Source organism: Sphaerodactylus townsendi, linkage group LG01 (assembly GCF_021028975.2).
Source record: "Sphaerodactylus townsendi isolate TG3544 linkage group LG01, MPM_Stown_v2.3, whole genome shotgun sequence".
In the NCBI taxonomy this organism is placed as follows: Eukaryota; Metazoa; Chordata; class Lepidosauria; order Squamata; family Sphaerodactylidae; genus Sphaerodactylus; species Sphaerodactylus townsendi.
Window position 1 is genome coordinate 191,445,614 of NC_059425.1, and position 15,513 is coordinate 191,461,126.

The 15,513-nt window shown below is 53.4% G+C and overlaps 1 protein-coding gene across 10 annotated transcripts in view; it reads left to right on the top strand.

Annotated features, from left to right (window-relative positions):
* Positions 1-15,513, top strand: part of PNPLA6 (patatin like phospholipase domain containing 6) — a 55,743-nt gene that overhangs the window by 21,714 nt on the left and 18,516 nt on the right. For all 10 annotated transcript variants that reach the window (XR_007244928.1, XM_048502189.1, XM_048502199.1 and 7 more), the window contains 12 exons: positions 2,634-2,839; positions 3,503-3,634; positions 3,954-4,077; positions 4,988-5,101; positions 5,960-6,035; positions 6,203-6,343; positions 7,430-7,493; positions 8,775-8,943; positions 12,386-12,568; positions 14,150-14,268; positions 14,594-14,750; positions 15,057-15,173. Coding sequence is in view for 9 of the 10 variants with exons in the window: in XM_048502189.1 (XP_048358146.1) it covers positions 2,634-2,839; positions 3,503-3,634; positions 3,954-4,077; positions 4,988-5,101; positions 5,960-6,035; positions 6,203-6,343; positions 7,430-7,493; positions 8,775-8,943; positions 12,386-12,568; positions 14,150-14,268; positions 14,594-14,750; positions 15,057-15,173 (1,602 nt within the window). In the remaining variant the exon portion in view is untranslated. The remainder of the gene's footprint in view (positions 1-2,633; positions 2,840-3,502; positions 3,635-3,953; positions 4,078-4,987; positions 5,102-5,959; positions 6,036-6,202; positions 6,344-7,429; positions 7,494-8,774; positions 8,944-12,385; positions 12,569-14,149; positions 14,269-14,593; positions 14,751-15,056; positions 15,174-15,513) is intronic.

Below are 15,513 nucleotides of genomic sequence, written 5' to 3' on the forward strand. Positions count from 1 at the left end.
CCCCCGCCCCCCACCCCCACACTGAGTAAGCTTTCCTCACTCTTATAATAAGCGCTAACAGCTCAACATGACTCATCCTTTAGAGATGTTCATTAGCTCAGCTACATCCTCAAAATCTTCTGTACTGTACTAATTGGAGCCCTTTAATGAGTTTCATGCAGCACCTTCCTTGCTTAGAGCTGATGCCCTCCGGGGGTGGGCAGTATAAAAGTATACTAATAATAATGATAATAATGATAATGATAATAATAAATGTTCTGTTAATCTTTCTCTGCCCGTTTGTCTACTGTCGGAACTGGTTTCTCTGTGACTGGGCACCGTTTCAAACTGGCATGTCTTTATTTAATGTCTCATAAAGACCTGTAAAATACATGCAATGCAGTGAAACTGGATCACACAATTCAAGAACAATGAAATAAATTAGTATCTTGTGGAACACCTACTGGTTTGCCAAAGTTAACTTTTAATTGCAAGTTATATTTACCGTTATACATTAAGCACCATTATACTCCACGTCGTTCCTACGTCCTGTTGCCCCTCCCCCCACGTTGACCAGTTCCTAAAGGGAGATTCTACCTATCTAGCCCCTGGTCTGCTAGAAGGAGAAACCGTCTTCCCCGACTAGGGTCAAAACAACCTACATTCCACACTACTGAGAGAGCTGCAATAGCAGGTGGCTGACGAGCTGATAACAGGTCTGGGAAGAGGAAAAGGGGGGGGGGGGGGGGGCGGTCTGAACAGAAGTAGGTGCCCGGATCCCCGGTGGCTGCAGGACCAAACAGGAGCTGATTATGCAAACCAAATGAGAGAGTTTCCCAAAACTTTACTGATAATGCTCGATGGGAAGACAAATAAATATAACCACAGCTGCAAAAACAAGCTATAATCATGATGCAAATCTTTTATTTGCCTTTAGGGATAAATATTAGAATCACAGAGTTGGAAGAGACCGCAAGAACCTATATCTGTGCGTTTCATATTTTCTGCCTGAGTGCAGTATCTTACAGAGATTTTGGCTGAAATTCATTTTGTTGATTTTGGCCCAGCTCTCTAATCTGTCCAGTTCATTTTGAATTCTGACCCTGTCCCCTGACCTTACCCCTCCTAATTTGATGTCACCTGAAAATCTGATGAGCATGCCCTCTGTTCCATCATCCAAGCCACTGCTAAAAAGATTGAATGGCGCTGGGCCCAGGACAGAACCCTGTGGCACCCACCAGCCAATTCTCCCCAGGGCGAAGATGAGCCATTGGGGAGCACCCATGACAGATCCATCTGACAGTAGGAGTGTCTTGCCCACATTTTGCCAGCCTGCTTGCAAGAATATTATGGGACACCTTGTCAAAGGCCTTACTAAAACCAAGGTATATCCACAGTATTTCCTTCATCTGCCAAGCTTGTCACTCTATCAGAAAAAGAGATAAGATTAGTCTGGCATGGCTTGTTAGGAGCAGGCTAAAATAGCTGATCCCCCTGTTGGTCCTTCTAGTCTTAGGTCTCGAACCTTAAGCCAATAAACAGACACTGTGGTATTGATCAGTAGCATTTATTGATGAGGTGTCAGGGGAAGCCTAGTTATCTATGAAGCGTGTGAAGCCGTAAAGTAAAGATCAAGGAAAGAAGGCTCTAGATGACAGTGTTAATATATAGCAGGCTGGTTACATATATCTTTTAGCAGCATTGATTTAGCTTTAAGCAGGTACGCTGAGTTAGGAGTGCATCTCAATCACATAGATACAATCCCCCTGAGACTTGGCAGAGTTTGACTCCCAGTAAATATCAAGATAATTGAAAGCTCTTGTTTCTGCTACTTCTCTCCTTTCTGAAAGTTTGGTCAATTTTTCCAGGAAGGCATCATCCAGCTCTTCTGTCTGGCTTGGGGGTTTGTCATGGACCCCCACCATGAGATCGCTGTTGTTTCCTTCCCCCTTAATTTTTACCCAGATGCTCTCAACCGGGCTCCCAGGATCTAAGTCATGGACCTGCTCACAGGTGTAATCATCCCTGACATATAAGGCTACTTGCTGGATGAAAGAAGAAAGTTTCCCTCCCTCCTCCTAAGTTCAGTTTTGGCAGTCCCACCTTTGAAACAAAATAAATTGGAGAAAGATTGGAGCAGGAAACAGTCATAGCTAGTTAAGAAACCAATTTTGTACATTAAAGAGAAGTTTGGGAAATCTCTATTTAACAACTTAAAAAAATTATTTACAAAATTCATCCTCTGCCTTTTGAATGGCCGCCAGAGTGGCTAACAGTTTAGCCTGCTTTTCAGGTGGCCCAGAGAGGAGCATGGGGGGGTCACACACAGCCTTAAGCAGGGAGAGGCCGACTTGTGGCCCCAGGCCATAAAGGCTTTTACAGTTTAAAACTAGCACCTTAAGTTGACCCCGGGAGCCAGTGTGCAGCCAGCGCAGTGGCTCCAAAATCCAGGGCAACGTAATGGAGCGTCGTTGTCTGGTCTTCTGCAGCCTGTGCTGATCTTCTGTTCAGCTCCCTGCAATTGCAGCTCCTGTTCTAGCAGCAGGTATCCCTTGTAGATCCCTTGGCTTCCTGCTTGCCCCTCGCAGGACTCCCCACCCCCACCCCCTAACAACCCCTGTGCCTGGACAGTCAGACGCTCTCCCTCCCGGCAGGACGTCAGCCTGCACTTTGTGCTGTGGGGCTGCCTGCACGTGTACCAGCGGATGATTGACAAGGCTGAAGATGTGTGCCTCTTCTTGACTCATCCGGGTGAGCTGGTGGGCCAGCTGGCAGTGCTGACGGGGGAGCCGCTGATCTTCACTATCAAGGCCAACCGAGACTGCACTTTCCTCAAGATCTCCAAGTCTGACTTCTACGAGTGGGTAACAGACCTCCGTTTGACGCCTTTCTCCCCGTCCCACCCCCAGGGCTTGCATCAGCCTCACGTCCCGTCTCTGGCAGTGGCTGGATCCTGGCCTCGCCTCCCCACAGCAGTTGCGTCCTCAGTTGTGGCGCAGGGCAGGGCCACAGGGAGGGAGGGAGGGAGGGCTGAGGTGCCAGCCAGAGCTCCCCAGGTTCTCCTTGCCCAGCCCTCCCTCCTCTCTCCCCCCCTTGGCAGCTGAGGCAGAGGGGGGGGCAAAAAGGGCATGTTGGGCAGTGTGGGCTGGAGAGGAGGGGCTCCCAAAAGAGACCCCCCCGCCTGCCATTGACTGGGGGGGGGCGTTAAAACTGCTGCAGTCATAGGAGCAGCCCTTCTTGCACAGACTTCTGCGCCCCATTGCTGCTGCTGCTGCTGCTACGGTGGAGGGTTCTGGCCTGCAGGGTCTCCCCCGGAAGCGGGCCCTGCTCGCAGACAGGCAGGCGGACGTCCCACTCTGGCTGCACTTTGCAGCGTCTCCATCGTAGATCTTTGACCTGCCCTGACACTGAACCGGGGGTGGGGGTGGGGGTGGTTTCACAGTCGGGACCTCCTGCCCGCTGCCACTGAACCGGCTGCCTCACCGGTGGTGCTGGGGCGCCCGTTTCCCTCTGCCTCTCCCAGGATTATGCGTGAGCAGCCCAGCGTGGTCCTGAGCGTCGCTCACACCGTTGCAGCTCGCATGTCTCCTTTTGTGCGCCAGATGGATTTTGCTATTGACTGGATGGCCGTGGAAGCCGGGCGGGCCCTGTACAGGTGAGGGCGTTGGGGGCAGGGGAGGCTCTGGGCTCCTTTGCCGCCTTCTGCACAGGCCCCATTTTTCCTCCGCAGAGGGCAGGGCTGGGAGGGGGGGCCCTCCGGGGGGGGGTGCTTCAGCTTGGCGATCTCCACTGGAGTTGGGGTCTGGAGGCAGAAGGTTCGGGGGGGCTGAATCTCCCATGAGCCCCCGGGGACCTTGTTGATCTTCCCAGCGTGACGCGCACCCTGTGGTTTGCCACGGCAGGGGGGGCCCAGCCCAGGTTGATGGCAGAGCCGGTGCTGATCCAGGTTTCCTCCTCTGCCCCCCTTTTCCCAGGCAAGGGGACAAATCGGACTGCACCTACATCGTCCTGAACGGGCGCCTGCGCTCCGTCATCCAGAAAGGCAGCGGGAAAAAGGAGCTGGTGGGGGAATACGGGCGTGGGGACCTCATTGGCGTGGTGAGTGCTGGCGAGGGGGCCGGGCGCCTGGCAGGAACCGCTGGTGTCTTGCTGGTTTACGTCCTTCACACTCAGACTCAGGGTGGGTCTCTGCGTAAACGTGGAGCACTTCGAACCCTCTTCTTCTGTCTCACCAACCCCTTTCACTGTCGGCAGCCGGTGGGGTGTGGCAGCCGTTGTGTCTGAGCTGTGGAGTGGACTTGTGATTTCCGTCTCACCCTCGGTCTGGGGGGTCTGGGTCTCGTGGTCTGGGTCTAGGGCCGTCATGAAGCGGGGAGCACAGTAGAGGTCCAAATAACAGTTGGGAATTCTACTGGAATGTGGGGGGTGGCTGGGGGTCTACAGTCTAAAACAACAGTGAAAAAACAGCTCCCAAAACAGACTGAAAAGTATCTAATATAGATGGAACCCCTTCGTTGAAAAGCGTGTTCAAAGAGAAAAGTTTTGACTTGGTGTGAAAAGGACGGTGAACTGGGTGCCAGGTGAGTCTCAAGCCCACTCCACAGGCGAGGGGCCACCACCAGCACAGCCCCGTGTCTAGTTGCCACCCTCCTCCCTTTACTTCTGCAGACAGGGGCACAGAACTTAGATCCTGAGCTTTTTGAAACAAAAGGAAGAGGGCTGTAGTGAAAATTTTAGGCGGTTTATGTTGACGTTAATTGAATAAATCATACTGTGTTTTATTGCATCGTTCTCTGCTTTATTGCTTAGCTTGGTGGATGCATTTTCCTCTCTGCCTTTCCTAATTGTGTCATCTGCCTGAGTGGCGCCCAGAAAGATGGACCAGAAGCCAAGCAAATGCCGGGCGCGTGCGGCTCCATGTGGCCCTTCTGAGGAGCTCAGCCATCCTTTGCGGGGGGTCCTGGGGCTGGAGCTGCCTCTCGTCACCTGCCCCCTATTGTGCCTTCAGGTGGAAGCCCTGACCCGCCAGGCCCGGGCCACCACTGTCCATGCTGTGCGGGACACGGAGTTGGCCAAGCTGCCCGAAGGGACCCTCAGCAACATCAAACGGCGGTACCCCCAGGTGGGTGAGCAGGAATCCTGGGCTTCCGAGCAGCGCCAGACGTGGGTGTTCTGAGGTGAAAACCACAGCGCTAGACATGAACCGCTTAGCAGACAGGCAGGCAGCGGTGAGCAGCAGCGGAGCAAAGGAGAATTGAGACCCCAATATGCGCTCGAGGTGCACCACGCTGTTGGAAACAGGCTGAAGAAATTCTTGAGAAAAGGAGAGGTTTTGGTTCCCCACAAGACTTGCAATGCAATTTCTTTCAAAAACAAAAATATATTGAAGACTCACAAAATGTCCATCAGGGGGTGAGCTTCCGTGAGTTGCAGCTCCCTCCTGCAGGTGCTTCTTCATTGATCTGTGACTCCCAAAAGCTGCCAGAAATGTTAGTCTTCAAGGTGCTCCCTCCCGGGCTCTCTTTTCTACTGTGGTTGGCAGACTGACACGCCCCCCCCCCCCCCCGATCTGTTGTGTTTTTTAAAAAATAAACTCTCAAAAATGTTTTTCTGATTTAAAACTGATTCCTCCCAGTTACGCCAAAACCCTGTTTTTGCTGCCTGCCCCTTTTTATGCTGATCAAGGGAGGACAGCAGAAAACAAAAGCCCCCTCCTGGGCGCCCGAGAGACTCGTGTGCGTGTCGTCCGTGCAGGCAGGGCTGCCTCCTCCAGGCAGGGCCCAATTCGACTGTCTTTTTAAAGTTTCTAACAAGCTCAGTGGGGAAGTCTGAGAAGGGCAGCTCTGCTGGGAGTATCAGTCAAACTCTGGCCAAGCCGACAGCTGCTCGGACTTCCTTGCTGAGCAGAAGGAGCAGACCACAGAGTCTGGCCTCCTCCCTGGTGACCTTTGACTCTAAAGCCTTCTTATTCTTTGCTCAGGTTGTGACCCGCCTCATCCATCTCCTGAGCCAGAAGATCCTGGGGAATTTGCAGCAGCTGCGTGGCCCTTTCCCCGGTGGGTGTGTTGCCCTTGTGGCTGGTATCCTCTGCCCGTTGCAGGCTCCAGAAGGTCCCCGTGGCTCCATGTTCCCGTGGGGCTGCTCCACTGCTGCGTCTCTTGTCACTGCCGGCTGCTTCGGGGTCTTGGGCGTCAGTGGTGATGGCTGCGTGTGTCTCTTGCAGGGCCTGGCCTGAGCGTGGCCTCCAGCTCAGAGCTGACGAACCCGGCCAGCAACCTGTCCACGGTGGCCGTCTTGCCAGTGTGTGACGACGTGCCGGTGGCAGCCTTCACCTTGGAACTGAAACATGCCTTGAATGCCATTGGTGAGCTCGACTACTGATTGCTCTTGGATTGCGAGGAGACATTGTTTTTTAAATACTAAGTGGTGAAAAAAAATCTGCCATTTGTTCAGAGAGAGACACCATTTCCACCAGAACAGAACCAAGTAGCGCCCGTAAAAATGTGAAATAGCCAAAGCAGCTGTGCTGGAGGCCGGTGGCAGCTGGGTTGGAGTCCAGGCAAGCAGCAAGGCGAGGAGGCTCAGCCGAGACAGTCCGGAGTCAGGGCTGGCAAAGGCATGGTTCAAAACAGGCAGCAGGCAGAGGCCGCCTCGAGTCAAGGCGCAGGCAGGCTCAGAGGTCGGAGGGGGGGCTGGGCATGCGGGGTTTACCAGGAAGTGCAGCTGTTGCACCCAGGCAGGGCCAAGCCCAAGGCAGGTGTATAGAGGAGATGCTGGCTAATGAGGCTGGCGTCCTGCAGTGAGGCCGCAGTCCTGCTCAGATGCAGAGGCCTCCATTTCGCGGAGCCTTCTGCCACACCCAGCAGCTGTGTGAGCACTTCTCCTTTGACTCTGCAGCTGTAGCCTCTGTCTCTTCCATGCAGCTGGCTGGTCACTTGGCTCCTCTGAGGTTCCTGAGGGCTCTCCCAGCTGCCCAGCATCAGGCTCTGCCTGGCCTTGCAGGGAAAGGCCTTGGAGCTGGCGGTGCTGCCTGAATTTCATCACAAGGAGCCGGATCCAGCTCCACCGCGTCTCTAGGCTCTACCTCAGAGTCCTCAGTATCCAGGAACTGGCTCATGATAGCAGCAATAAACTTTGAAATTTACTGACACTAAAAAATTTAATGGCAACCATAAAACAAAGAGAAAACGGGAAGGAAGGCAGCCGTGTTGGTGTGCAGTAGTAGGACAGCTGCACTCGGGTCCAGGAGCACCTCAGAGAGTGGCTGCATGTCAGCTTTTGAAAGTCTCGGCTCTCTGGTGGAGGGAGCGTTGGCTCCCAGATCCTGGTACCCTGAACACCTTGTTGGTCTCTTGCTGCCGCTGCCGCTGCTCTCCCCTTGATGTGCTCCCCAACAACTGTCCTTCGCCCCACCTCCTTCAGCACGGCCCGTTCTGTTTTGGTTCCACAGGGCCAACGCTTTTGCTCACCAGCGACGTCCTTCGAGCTCGGCTTGGGGCCTCAGCCCTGGACAGGTACTCCGGGAGTGTGGGCATGAGAATGCGTGTGAGTGTACAAAGCAGGGGAGTCTTCCTGTCCAGGTGTTCTCCAGATGTTTAGCCTCCGCTGTAAGGTATTTTGGTTCAGGAGAAAAGTTGGAAGGGTCTCTGGACTACAGAATGTATCATTCCAGCCATCCAATCCTAAAGAGAGTTACTCCAGTCTAAACCCAGTCATTTCAATATGTAGCATAGGATTTCACTTTTAGTGTTTTAGGTTCTCTGTTGTGCATTTAAAAAAAAATCTAAATCCCACATTCGAAAGAGTCCGGTTCTGTCACCCAGAGAAATTGTGCTTATTGAGCCTGTTCTTCAGTCTCTGCCTGCAGGGATGCCGGCCGGGTGCTTTCTATGCAGACAGACTCTTTCAGACAAACGTAAACAGTGAATGGATTCCGTTTACGGCAGGAGATGAGAGGCTGGCTCAGGAACCAGGCCGTGCCCCCAGAGAGGGTCTGAGCCCTGGAGCTTGGTCTGGCCTTCCCGGGGGAGGCAAACGAGGCAAGAAGCGTGTGCCATTCTAGTTCTTTCTTCTTCCTCTTCTTCTATCGCCTGCTGAGGTTAGCATTTGCTGTTTCCACACTACCCCTCTCGTGTTCCTCTGGACCCTCCAAACTCTCTGCAGATCCAGTGAAGTTTGCACAGGATACAGATTGACCCTGGAAGCCCATCTTGCCCAGTGGCCAGCCACTTCCCCCAGAGAGCCAGCAAGCAGGGCGTGGAGGCTCCGGCCTCCCTGATGCTGCCTCTCAGCCTCTTCTCTCCAGCCACCCGCTGCCTCTGCAGGTGGCGGCTCCCTTAGTCACCACGGCCCTTGAGGGACCCTTGATGGTCCCCCGCAAGTGTGCCTCACGTCCTGCTAGAGCTGTCTGTGGTCTGTTGTGTCTGTTGGCAGGGAAGAAAGTAAAATGTAAGGATGCTTTGCTCTACCCATTATCTGCATACTCCATCACCCCTGAGTGCTGGTTGGTGCAGGTCCAACGGAGAAACCAGAGTCCTTCTGTTTAGGGTTTTCCAGCCTGGTGATTTTAGATGCTAGCGTTCCGCACTCTGTGGCGGGCATCTTCAGAGGCCTCCACACCTGGCCGCAGAGAGAAACACACCCTGCCGTGACATGATTCTTAAGATGCCAGATACCAGTGAAACATTAGGAGCTAAAACCACAAAGCCACGGTTACCCAGCCCAGAAGACCCGCAAGAGCCAGTTGATTCCAGCTTGAGAGCAGTTGATGATACATCCTTCTGTTCTTCTTGCAGCATCCATGAATATCGGCTCTCTGGTTGGCTGGCCCAACAGGAGGACATCCACCGCATTGTGTTGTACCAGACAGACTGCACCCTGACCCCCTGGACCGTGCGCTGCATCCGCCAAGCCGACTGCATCCTCATTGTGGGCCTGGGGGACCAGGAGCCCGTGCTGGGGGAGGTAAGCGAGGCCAGAGGCAAGCTGGCCGGGGAAACGAGGCTGTCTCCAGGGCAGCTCCGCTGGGGAAGCTCCGTGGGTGGTTTCTGGTCTGCTGCCGCTGCTGCTTTGGAGCCACTCAAGTGGATGTTGCTGTGTTGGTCATGAAGAGTGACCACCAAGGTCCAGAAGGCCTCTGGTGATACGTGGTTATTGGTGGACCCATTTTGGTTCTTACTTTTCTGCCAAGTTTGCCACTTGTCCAAGAACAAAAGCAGATTACCCAGTGTATCATAATGCCGTTGCATAGACCTCCAATAAAGAATATCATAGGACTAGGAGCACAAAAATTGAAAGCAGGCAGAAAGTGTCAGAAGTTGTCAAACCAGGCAGAAAATGGGATTACAAAAGTGGGAAACACTGCAGCAGGAGCAGAATATAGGCAAGAAACAGATATGGCTCCCAATCTTGATCCTCCTTGATCTCAGATTGCAAATGCCTGAGCAGACCAGGTGCTCGGGAGCAGCAGCAGCAGAAGGCCCTTGCTTTCACATCCTGCATGTGAGCTCCCAAAGGCACCTGGTGGGCCACTGTGAGTAGCAGAGTGCTGGACTAGATGGACTCTGGTCTGATCCAGCAGGCTCCTTCTGATGTTCTTATAGTCTGCATGCCACACACAGTGGATTTTTAACTCTGCAGAAGTTCCTTCCCTAAATTATTGTGACCCCCCCCCCCCCCCGCAGCTCCAGCAGGCTGATGAAGATGCCCTCATGAACCGTTCTGTTTTCCATAGTTTATGAAACGGCAGGGCTGTGGGGGCCTCCTTGGCTTGCTCCAGGTGGGGGCCACGACAGGGAATGCCTCCACACGGGCAACTCTAAATTCTGCCCGTTTGCAGGATGGCACTTCCCGAAGAGGTTGCCTGGGTGAGCCAAGCTGCTGAGCCAGGCCCAGCAGAAGAGGCAAAGGCCCGGAAGGCTCTTGGTCTTTGAGATCCAGCACCTTGAACTGAACTTCGCAACTGAGAGGCAGCCAGTGGAGAGACTGCAGGATGTGCGATCTCCGCTGAGCTGCAGATAATAACCAGACATTCACTTTCTGAACCAGCTGGAGTTTCTGAGCTGACTCCGAGGGAAACCTCTGCAGAGTACGATAGACTAGTTTCAAGGCAGCCGTGACATGAGTCCGTGTGGCCAGATCAGCCAAGTCAAGATGAAGTCCCGTCTTCTGGCCTAAATGAGGATGGAAGGAAGTGTTTTTTGCAGCCCCATTAACTTGTTGGGCCCACCATAACCCTAAACTGTTAAGCCAACCAGTGAGGGCCAGCTGGACCCCACCAGATAGGGCAGGGAGAGAACTCACCGCCTTCCCAACCAGCCTCGCCTCCATTCCGTCAGTTGTTGAGTCTCAGCCTTTCAACTGAATGGGCCAGACAGAGGCACGAGACCCCCTCCTGCACCACCAGGCAGTTTGGAGCTGGGCGTGGCCAGCATGGGGGTGGGAGCAAAGTCCCAACCGACCAATGATTTCTCTGAAGGGCCTGTCACAGCGTGGCAGAGAGGACTGCACACAGGACAATTTGCCATGCTGAATCCGGTCCATAATGAGCCATTCAACCCAAACTCATCCCCTCTCAGCCATTCCTGCCCTCAGGCATCTAGACCAGGTGGTGCATGGTCCATTACACGAGAGGTTGCTCGTGAATCCAACAGCAGCAGCAAGGAGGCATTGCCTTTGTCTTCGTTTAGAAAGAGAGATCAACTGAAGCCCCTGTGGCAGAACAGGCTCTACGTCACTGTGCCCTCCACAGCTCTCCCAACACCTGGAGAGCCTCTCCCCCCCTCAATTACTTCCCAGGCAGCCTGGCATCAGCACCAGAACAGATTCTAGAACCAATCATCAAACAGACAGTCCGTAAGCATTTAATCCTGTGGACTGGATCCCCCCCCACCCCCCACCCCCCCGCCGCTCTTACGTTCCTGCTGGGTGACTTGGGCTAGTCACAGTTCTCTCCAAACTCCACCTACCTCACAAGGTGTCTGTTGTGGGGAGAAGAAAGGAAGGCGTTTGTAAGCCCCTTTTTCCTTGCAGGCAAGAAAGACATTAATCCAAACTCTTCTTCTTCTGTAAAAATTAAGGACACGGGAGGCACTGCTGACTAATCCAACCTGAGAAATCAGTTGCAGCTGAACTTGCTCTAAGCCAAGCTGGACATAGAATCTTTTTTGAAGACACAGAAATTCTTGACAACTCTGACAACTATTATGTCAAATTGAACAAGGAAGCCCCTGAAATTTGCAAACTCTTGGACAGTTTCAACAAAAGGGAAAAGAGTCTAACAATCAACAAACCTGGCTACTGGCACTAAAAAAAGTCAAAACCAAGAGACATTCAAATGCAGTTGCCAGTGAACTCCACCCAGACAAATTCAACAACAAATGCAACTGTAAATGAACTCCACCCAGACATGTGCAAATTTTATTTTCTTATTGTTATACCCTGTCCTTCCCAGCCTAAGGTGGGCTCAAATGCACCTCCTGCCCCTGTGAGGGGGACAAAACAGATACCCCACCACACAATCACTCTCCACCGAGCCACGGAGAGAAGCTCATCTCACTGTGAGATGCCTGTGAAGATGCCAGCCGTGGAAGCAGGGGAAATAAGCTAAGGAGCAAATAGAAGCCTCACAGTCCAGAAAATCCCCTCAAAATAGCTAGCCCAGGGGTAGGGATCCTGCATAGCCTTAGGATAAGCAACTAGTAATTCATACTCTATCAGTTTCTACCAGCATGGCCAATTGGCCATGCTGACAGAGGCTGATGGGAATTGTAGTTCCTGAACATCTGGAGAGCCGCAGGTTCCCTACCCCTGAGCTAGTTGATCCTGGCAGTGAAAGACTTCGACAAATTTGGCTGCCTTTACAGAATACAGTGAATTCCATTTCACAAGGAGGAATGCTAAAATCATGGAAAGAGGCCAGCATAGCATTAATATCTAAAGAAGGTCAAGACCTGCATTTAACAAAACACTATAGACCAATACCACTATTGAAGGAGCAGCAGCAGCAGAAGGCCTTTGCTTTCACCTCCTGCATGTGAGCTCCCAAAGGCACCTGGTGGGCCACTGCGAGTAGCAGAGAGCTGGACTAGATGGACTCTGGTCTGATCCAGCAGGCTAGTTCTTATGTTCTTATGAATAATGATTATAAGTTGTTTACAGACTGAAAATAGTATTATAAAAAGTTATTCATGAAGATCACTCTGGATTTTGACCTAAAAGACCTAAAAGACCAAAACTAGTGGATGTTTTGGAATACCTGGAGTAACATGTCGATAAGCAGGCTGCTTTGATTTCCTGAGATGCAGAGAAGGCGTGGCATGATTTGAACCAGGGTTTTGTGTTTAAGGTTTTGGAAAACATGAATTCTGAGAGAGGGCCGTGCATTTGCGTTTCTTTTTTCACTCAGCTGGAGCAGATGCTGGAGAACACGGCCGTCCGTGCCCTGAAGCAGCTCATCCTGCTGCACCGTGAAGATGGGCCCAGCCCTGCCCGCACTGTGGAGTGGCTCAACATGCGCAGCTGGTGCTCTGGGCACCTGCACATCAAGTGTCCTCGGCGGGTCTTTTCCCGGCGCAGCCCTAATAAGCTGGTATCTGTGCTTTTTGTTCTGTTTTTCACCTAGCCCTCTCCTCCCTCTATTTCTGTGACACCCAAGAGTCCTGCCGCATCTTAGGCTCCGCCCCTGTCCCTCACCCACCCTGGCTTACCTGTGTGTGCAGGTGTCCTCAGATCTCCGCCTCCAGGTTTCCTTCCTGACTGTCCTTGTGGCCCCAGTCCCCCACCCCACCCCACCCCTCACCCCCAAACCTTTCTCCTTCTTTGGCTTCAGTGTCTCAGGTGGAGAAGGCTGAAGGGCCAAACGCAGGTAGGAGCCAGGCTCAGTAGATGCACGGCTAAAACAGATGAAAACGGAGGCCTCCCTTCCGGAACGATGGAAAGAGCCACGGTGATTTCTCTGAACCAGGTTTATGGGAAATAATGTGACAAGCGAGGTCCAGAGTCAGTGCAAGAAGATGCAGAACGGGGCAGAACGTTCTAACTGCTTTAAATAAGTAGCGATGGGTCCTGTACTGGGGACAACTAACCTGGAAAGAGATCTTGGGCTCACAGCCGGCAGCTCTGTGCAGAGGCCAACTCGAGCAGAAGGACAGTTTCACGTCGGGGTTGTTCGGGAAGGGATGGGAGACGAAATGGCTGGTGCCATAGCGCCCTTGTGCGTGTCTGAGGTTCTGCTGTGTATGGAATGCAATGTTCAGTCTCATCGCTCTGGAAAAGAAAAGGCCGCCCACCTCATTAAGGAGCTGCATAAACCGCCTTCATAACTTAATATTTAAAAAGCATAAGCATTTATTGTCATTGTGCACGCACAACGAAATTTACAGCAGCATTCCTCGATGCACACAATTTCAGACTCATACCCCATCCTCACTTTCCCCTTCCTCCACCCATCCCTACACAGCCCCAAACACATCAAACACGAAGCCGTGGAGTTCAGCATAGCCACAGCTCTAGGTTAGAAGCTGTCTCTAAGCCTCTTTGTCCTAGTTCTGATAGACCTGTATCGTCTGCCGGATGGTCACAGTTCAAAAAGAGAGTGTGCTGGATGAGACGGGTCTCTCAGAATATTTTGGGCTTTCTTTAGGCTTCGGGAATTATAGAGTTCTTCCAAGGAGGGGAGAGGGCAGCCGATAATCCTCTGTGCAGGCTGGTTTATAAAATTATGCAGGGGGCAGAGGAAGTGGATACAGAGTTTTTCTCCCTTTGTCCCAGCCCTGGATCCTGGAACCCCCGATGAAGTCGAGGGGCAGCAGGGTTAGAACGGGCAAAAGGAAGCCCCTTTTTTTCACTCAGAGTAATCAATTGGTGCCGTTCACTTGCACGGGGTGTCATGTTGGCCACTAGGTTAGTTGCCTGCAAGAGCGTGTTGCACCAACTCCTGAAGAGCTGACCCATCAGCAGCTGCTATCCCCAAAGGCTGAATGGAGCCACCGGGGGTCAGCCAGAGGGGCGTCCGGGGTCGTTCTCGACGGCTTGCTTGCAGACATGCGGCAGATCGCTGTGTGGAACAGGATGCTGGTCTGGATGGCTCACTGGTCGGACCCAGCACGGCTGCTCTTGAATTCTTATAAGGCTGTGAGGTTTTTTAACTTTCATTTTCCCCTCCCCTCAGAGAGAGATGTATGAGAAGGTTTTTGAGAAAAATGCCGATCGCCACAGCGACTTCTCCCGTCTTGCGCGAGTCCTCACAGGCAACACCATTGCTTTGGTGCTGGGCGGAGGTGGGGCCAGGTAACCTCTTCCAAAGAACCAAAGGAACATTGGCCAGGTGGCAGCACAGTTGGCTGAGGAGGCACCGAGCGTCCTCCCCGCTCCCAAGTGGCGGGGAATGCCTTCCCCCTGGAGTCAGAGGGCCCACCTCCGGCCACACCCATGAACCAGGCCCCTGTGCCCTGGAAAGGACAGCTGGGCGGGGAGGCGGGGCTGAGCTGGAGCTGCTGTGAGTCAGGGAGAGCAAGAGGGCTGGCTCTGACTCCCAGGAGGAGGAGGAGGAGGAGACTGGGAGGGAGGCAGGGTGTGGGGGAGCTTCAGCACGGTTCCTCTCCTTTCTCTGCAGGGGCTGTTCGCACATTGGGGTGATCAAGGCCATGGAGGAGGCTGGCCTCCCGATCGACCTGATAGGCGGCACCTCCATTGGGGCCTTCATCGGCGCCCTTTATGCGGAGGAGAGGAGCGCCGTGCGCACAAAGCAGCGAGCCAGGGAGTGGACCAAGGTGGGTGGGGACGGGGGGGAACCAGGCGTGTGGCTCAGCTTGTGAAAAGTGTGCAGGACCCAGAGATGCCGCTCCTGGCAGCCCCGGGCAGGGTGGAGCCCTCCCTTCCGGGCATGTGCATCTCAGGTTGCTTACCTGCCTTGTTGAAGGGGGGCACGGTCAGTTGCTTGGGGGTGGCGAACCCCCCCCCCCCTCGGCTGCCTGCTGGAAGGGCAGATCCATAGTGTGGGATTTTAAAAGAATCGGCTGTTCTTGTTCGTCTGAATGCTGCCTCCCTCTCAACACGCTGGTCTGTCCTTCCCACAGAGCATGAACTTGGTGTTTGCCACAGTGCTGGACCTGACGTATCCGATCACCTCCATGTTCTCCGGCTCTGCATTCAACGCCAGCATCCACAAGGTGTTCCAGGACAGGCAGATTGAGGTGTGTGCTTCTGTCGTTGCTGGGGGGGCCCTGGTCGTGACGGCCGCGGTCCCGCACAGGCCCCCCACTCCCCCCCCCGGCTCTCCTCAACAGCGGCAGCTTTTACGCTCCCCGTCTCTTAGTTTCGTTAAGATTCTGTTGAGCACATTTTATGCCCCCCTTGTCGGAATAGCCCTGCTGACTCCCAAGAGGCGTTGTTTTCAGCCCTCGAGGAGTCTAGGCACCCACTGACTGTTCTCGGCTGCCACGGCTGGCCCCACCTTGGCCACTGCTGCCCTACAAGCATGTTGGTCTCTCCAAGCTCTTCTGATGGCCAGGTGAGGTTGCAGGAGCCCGTGGA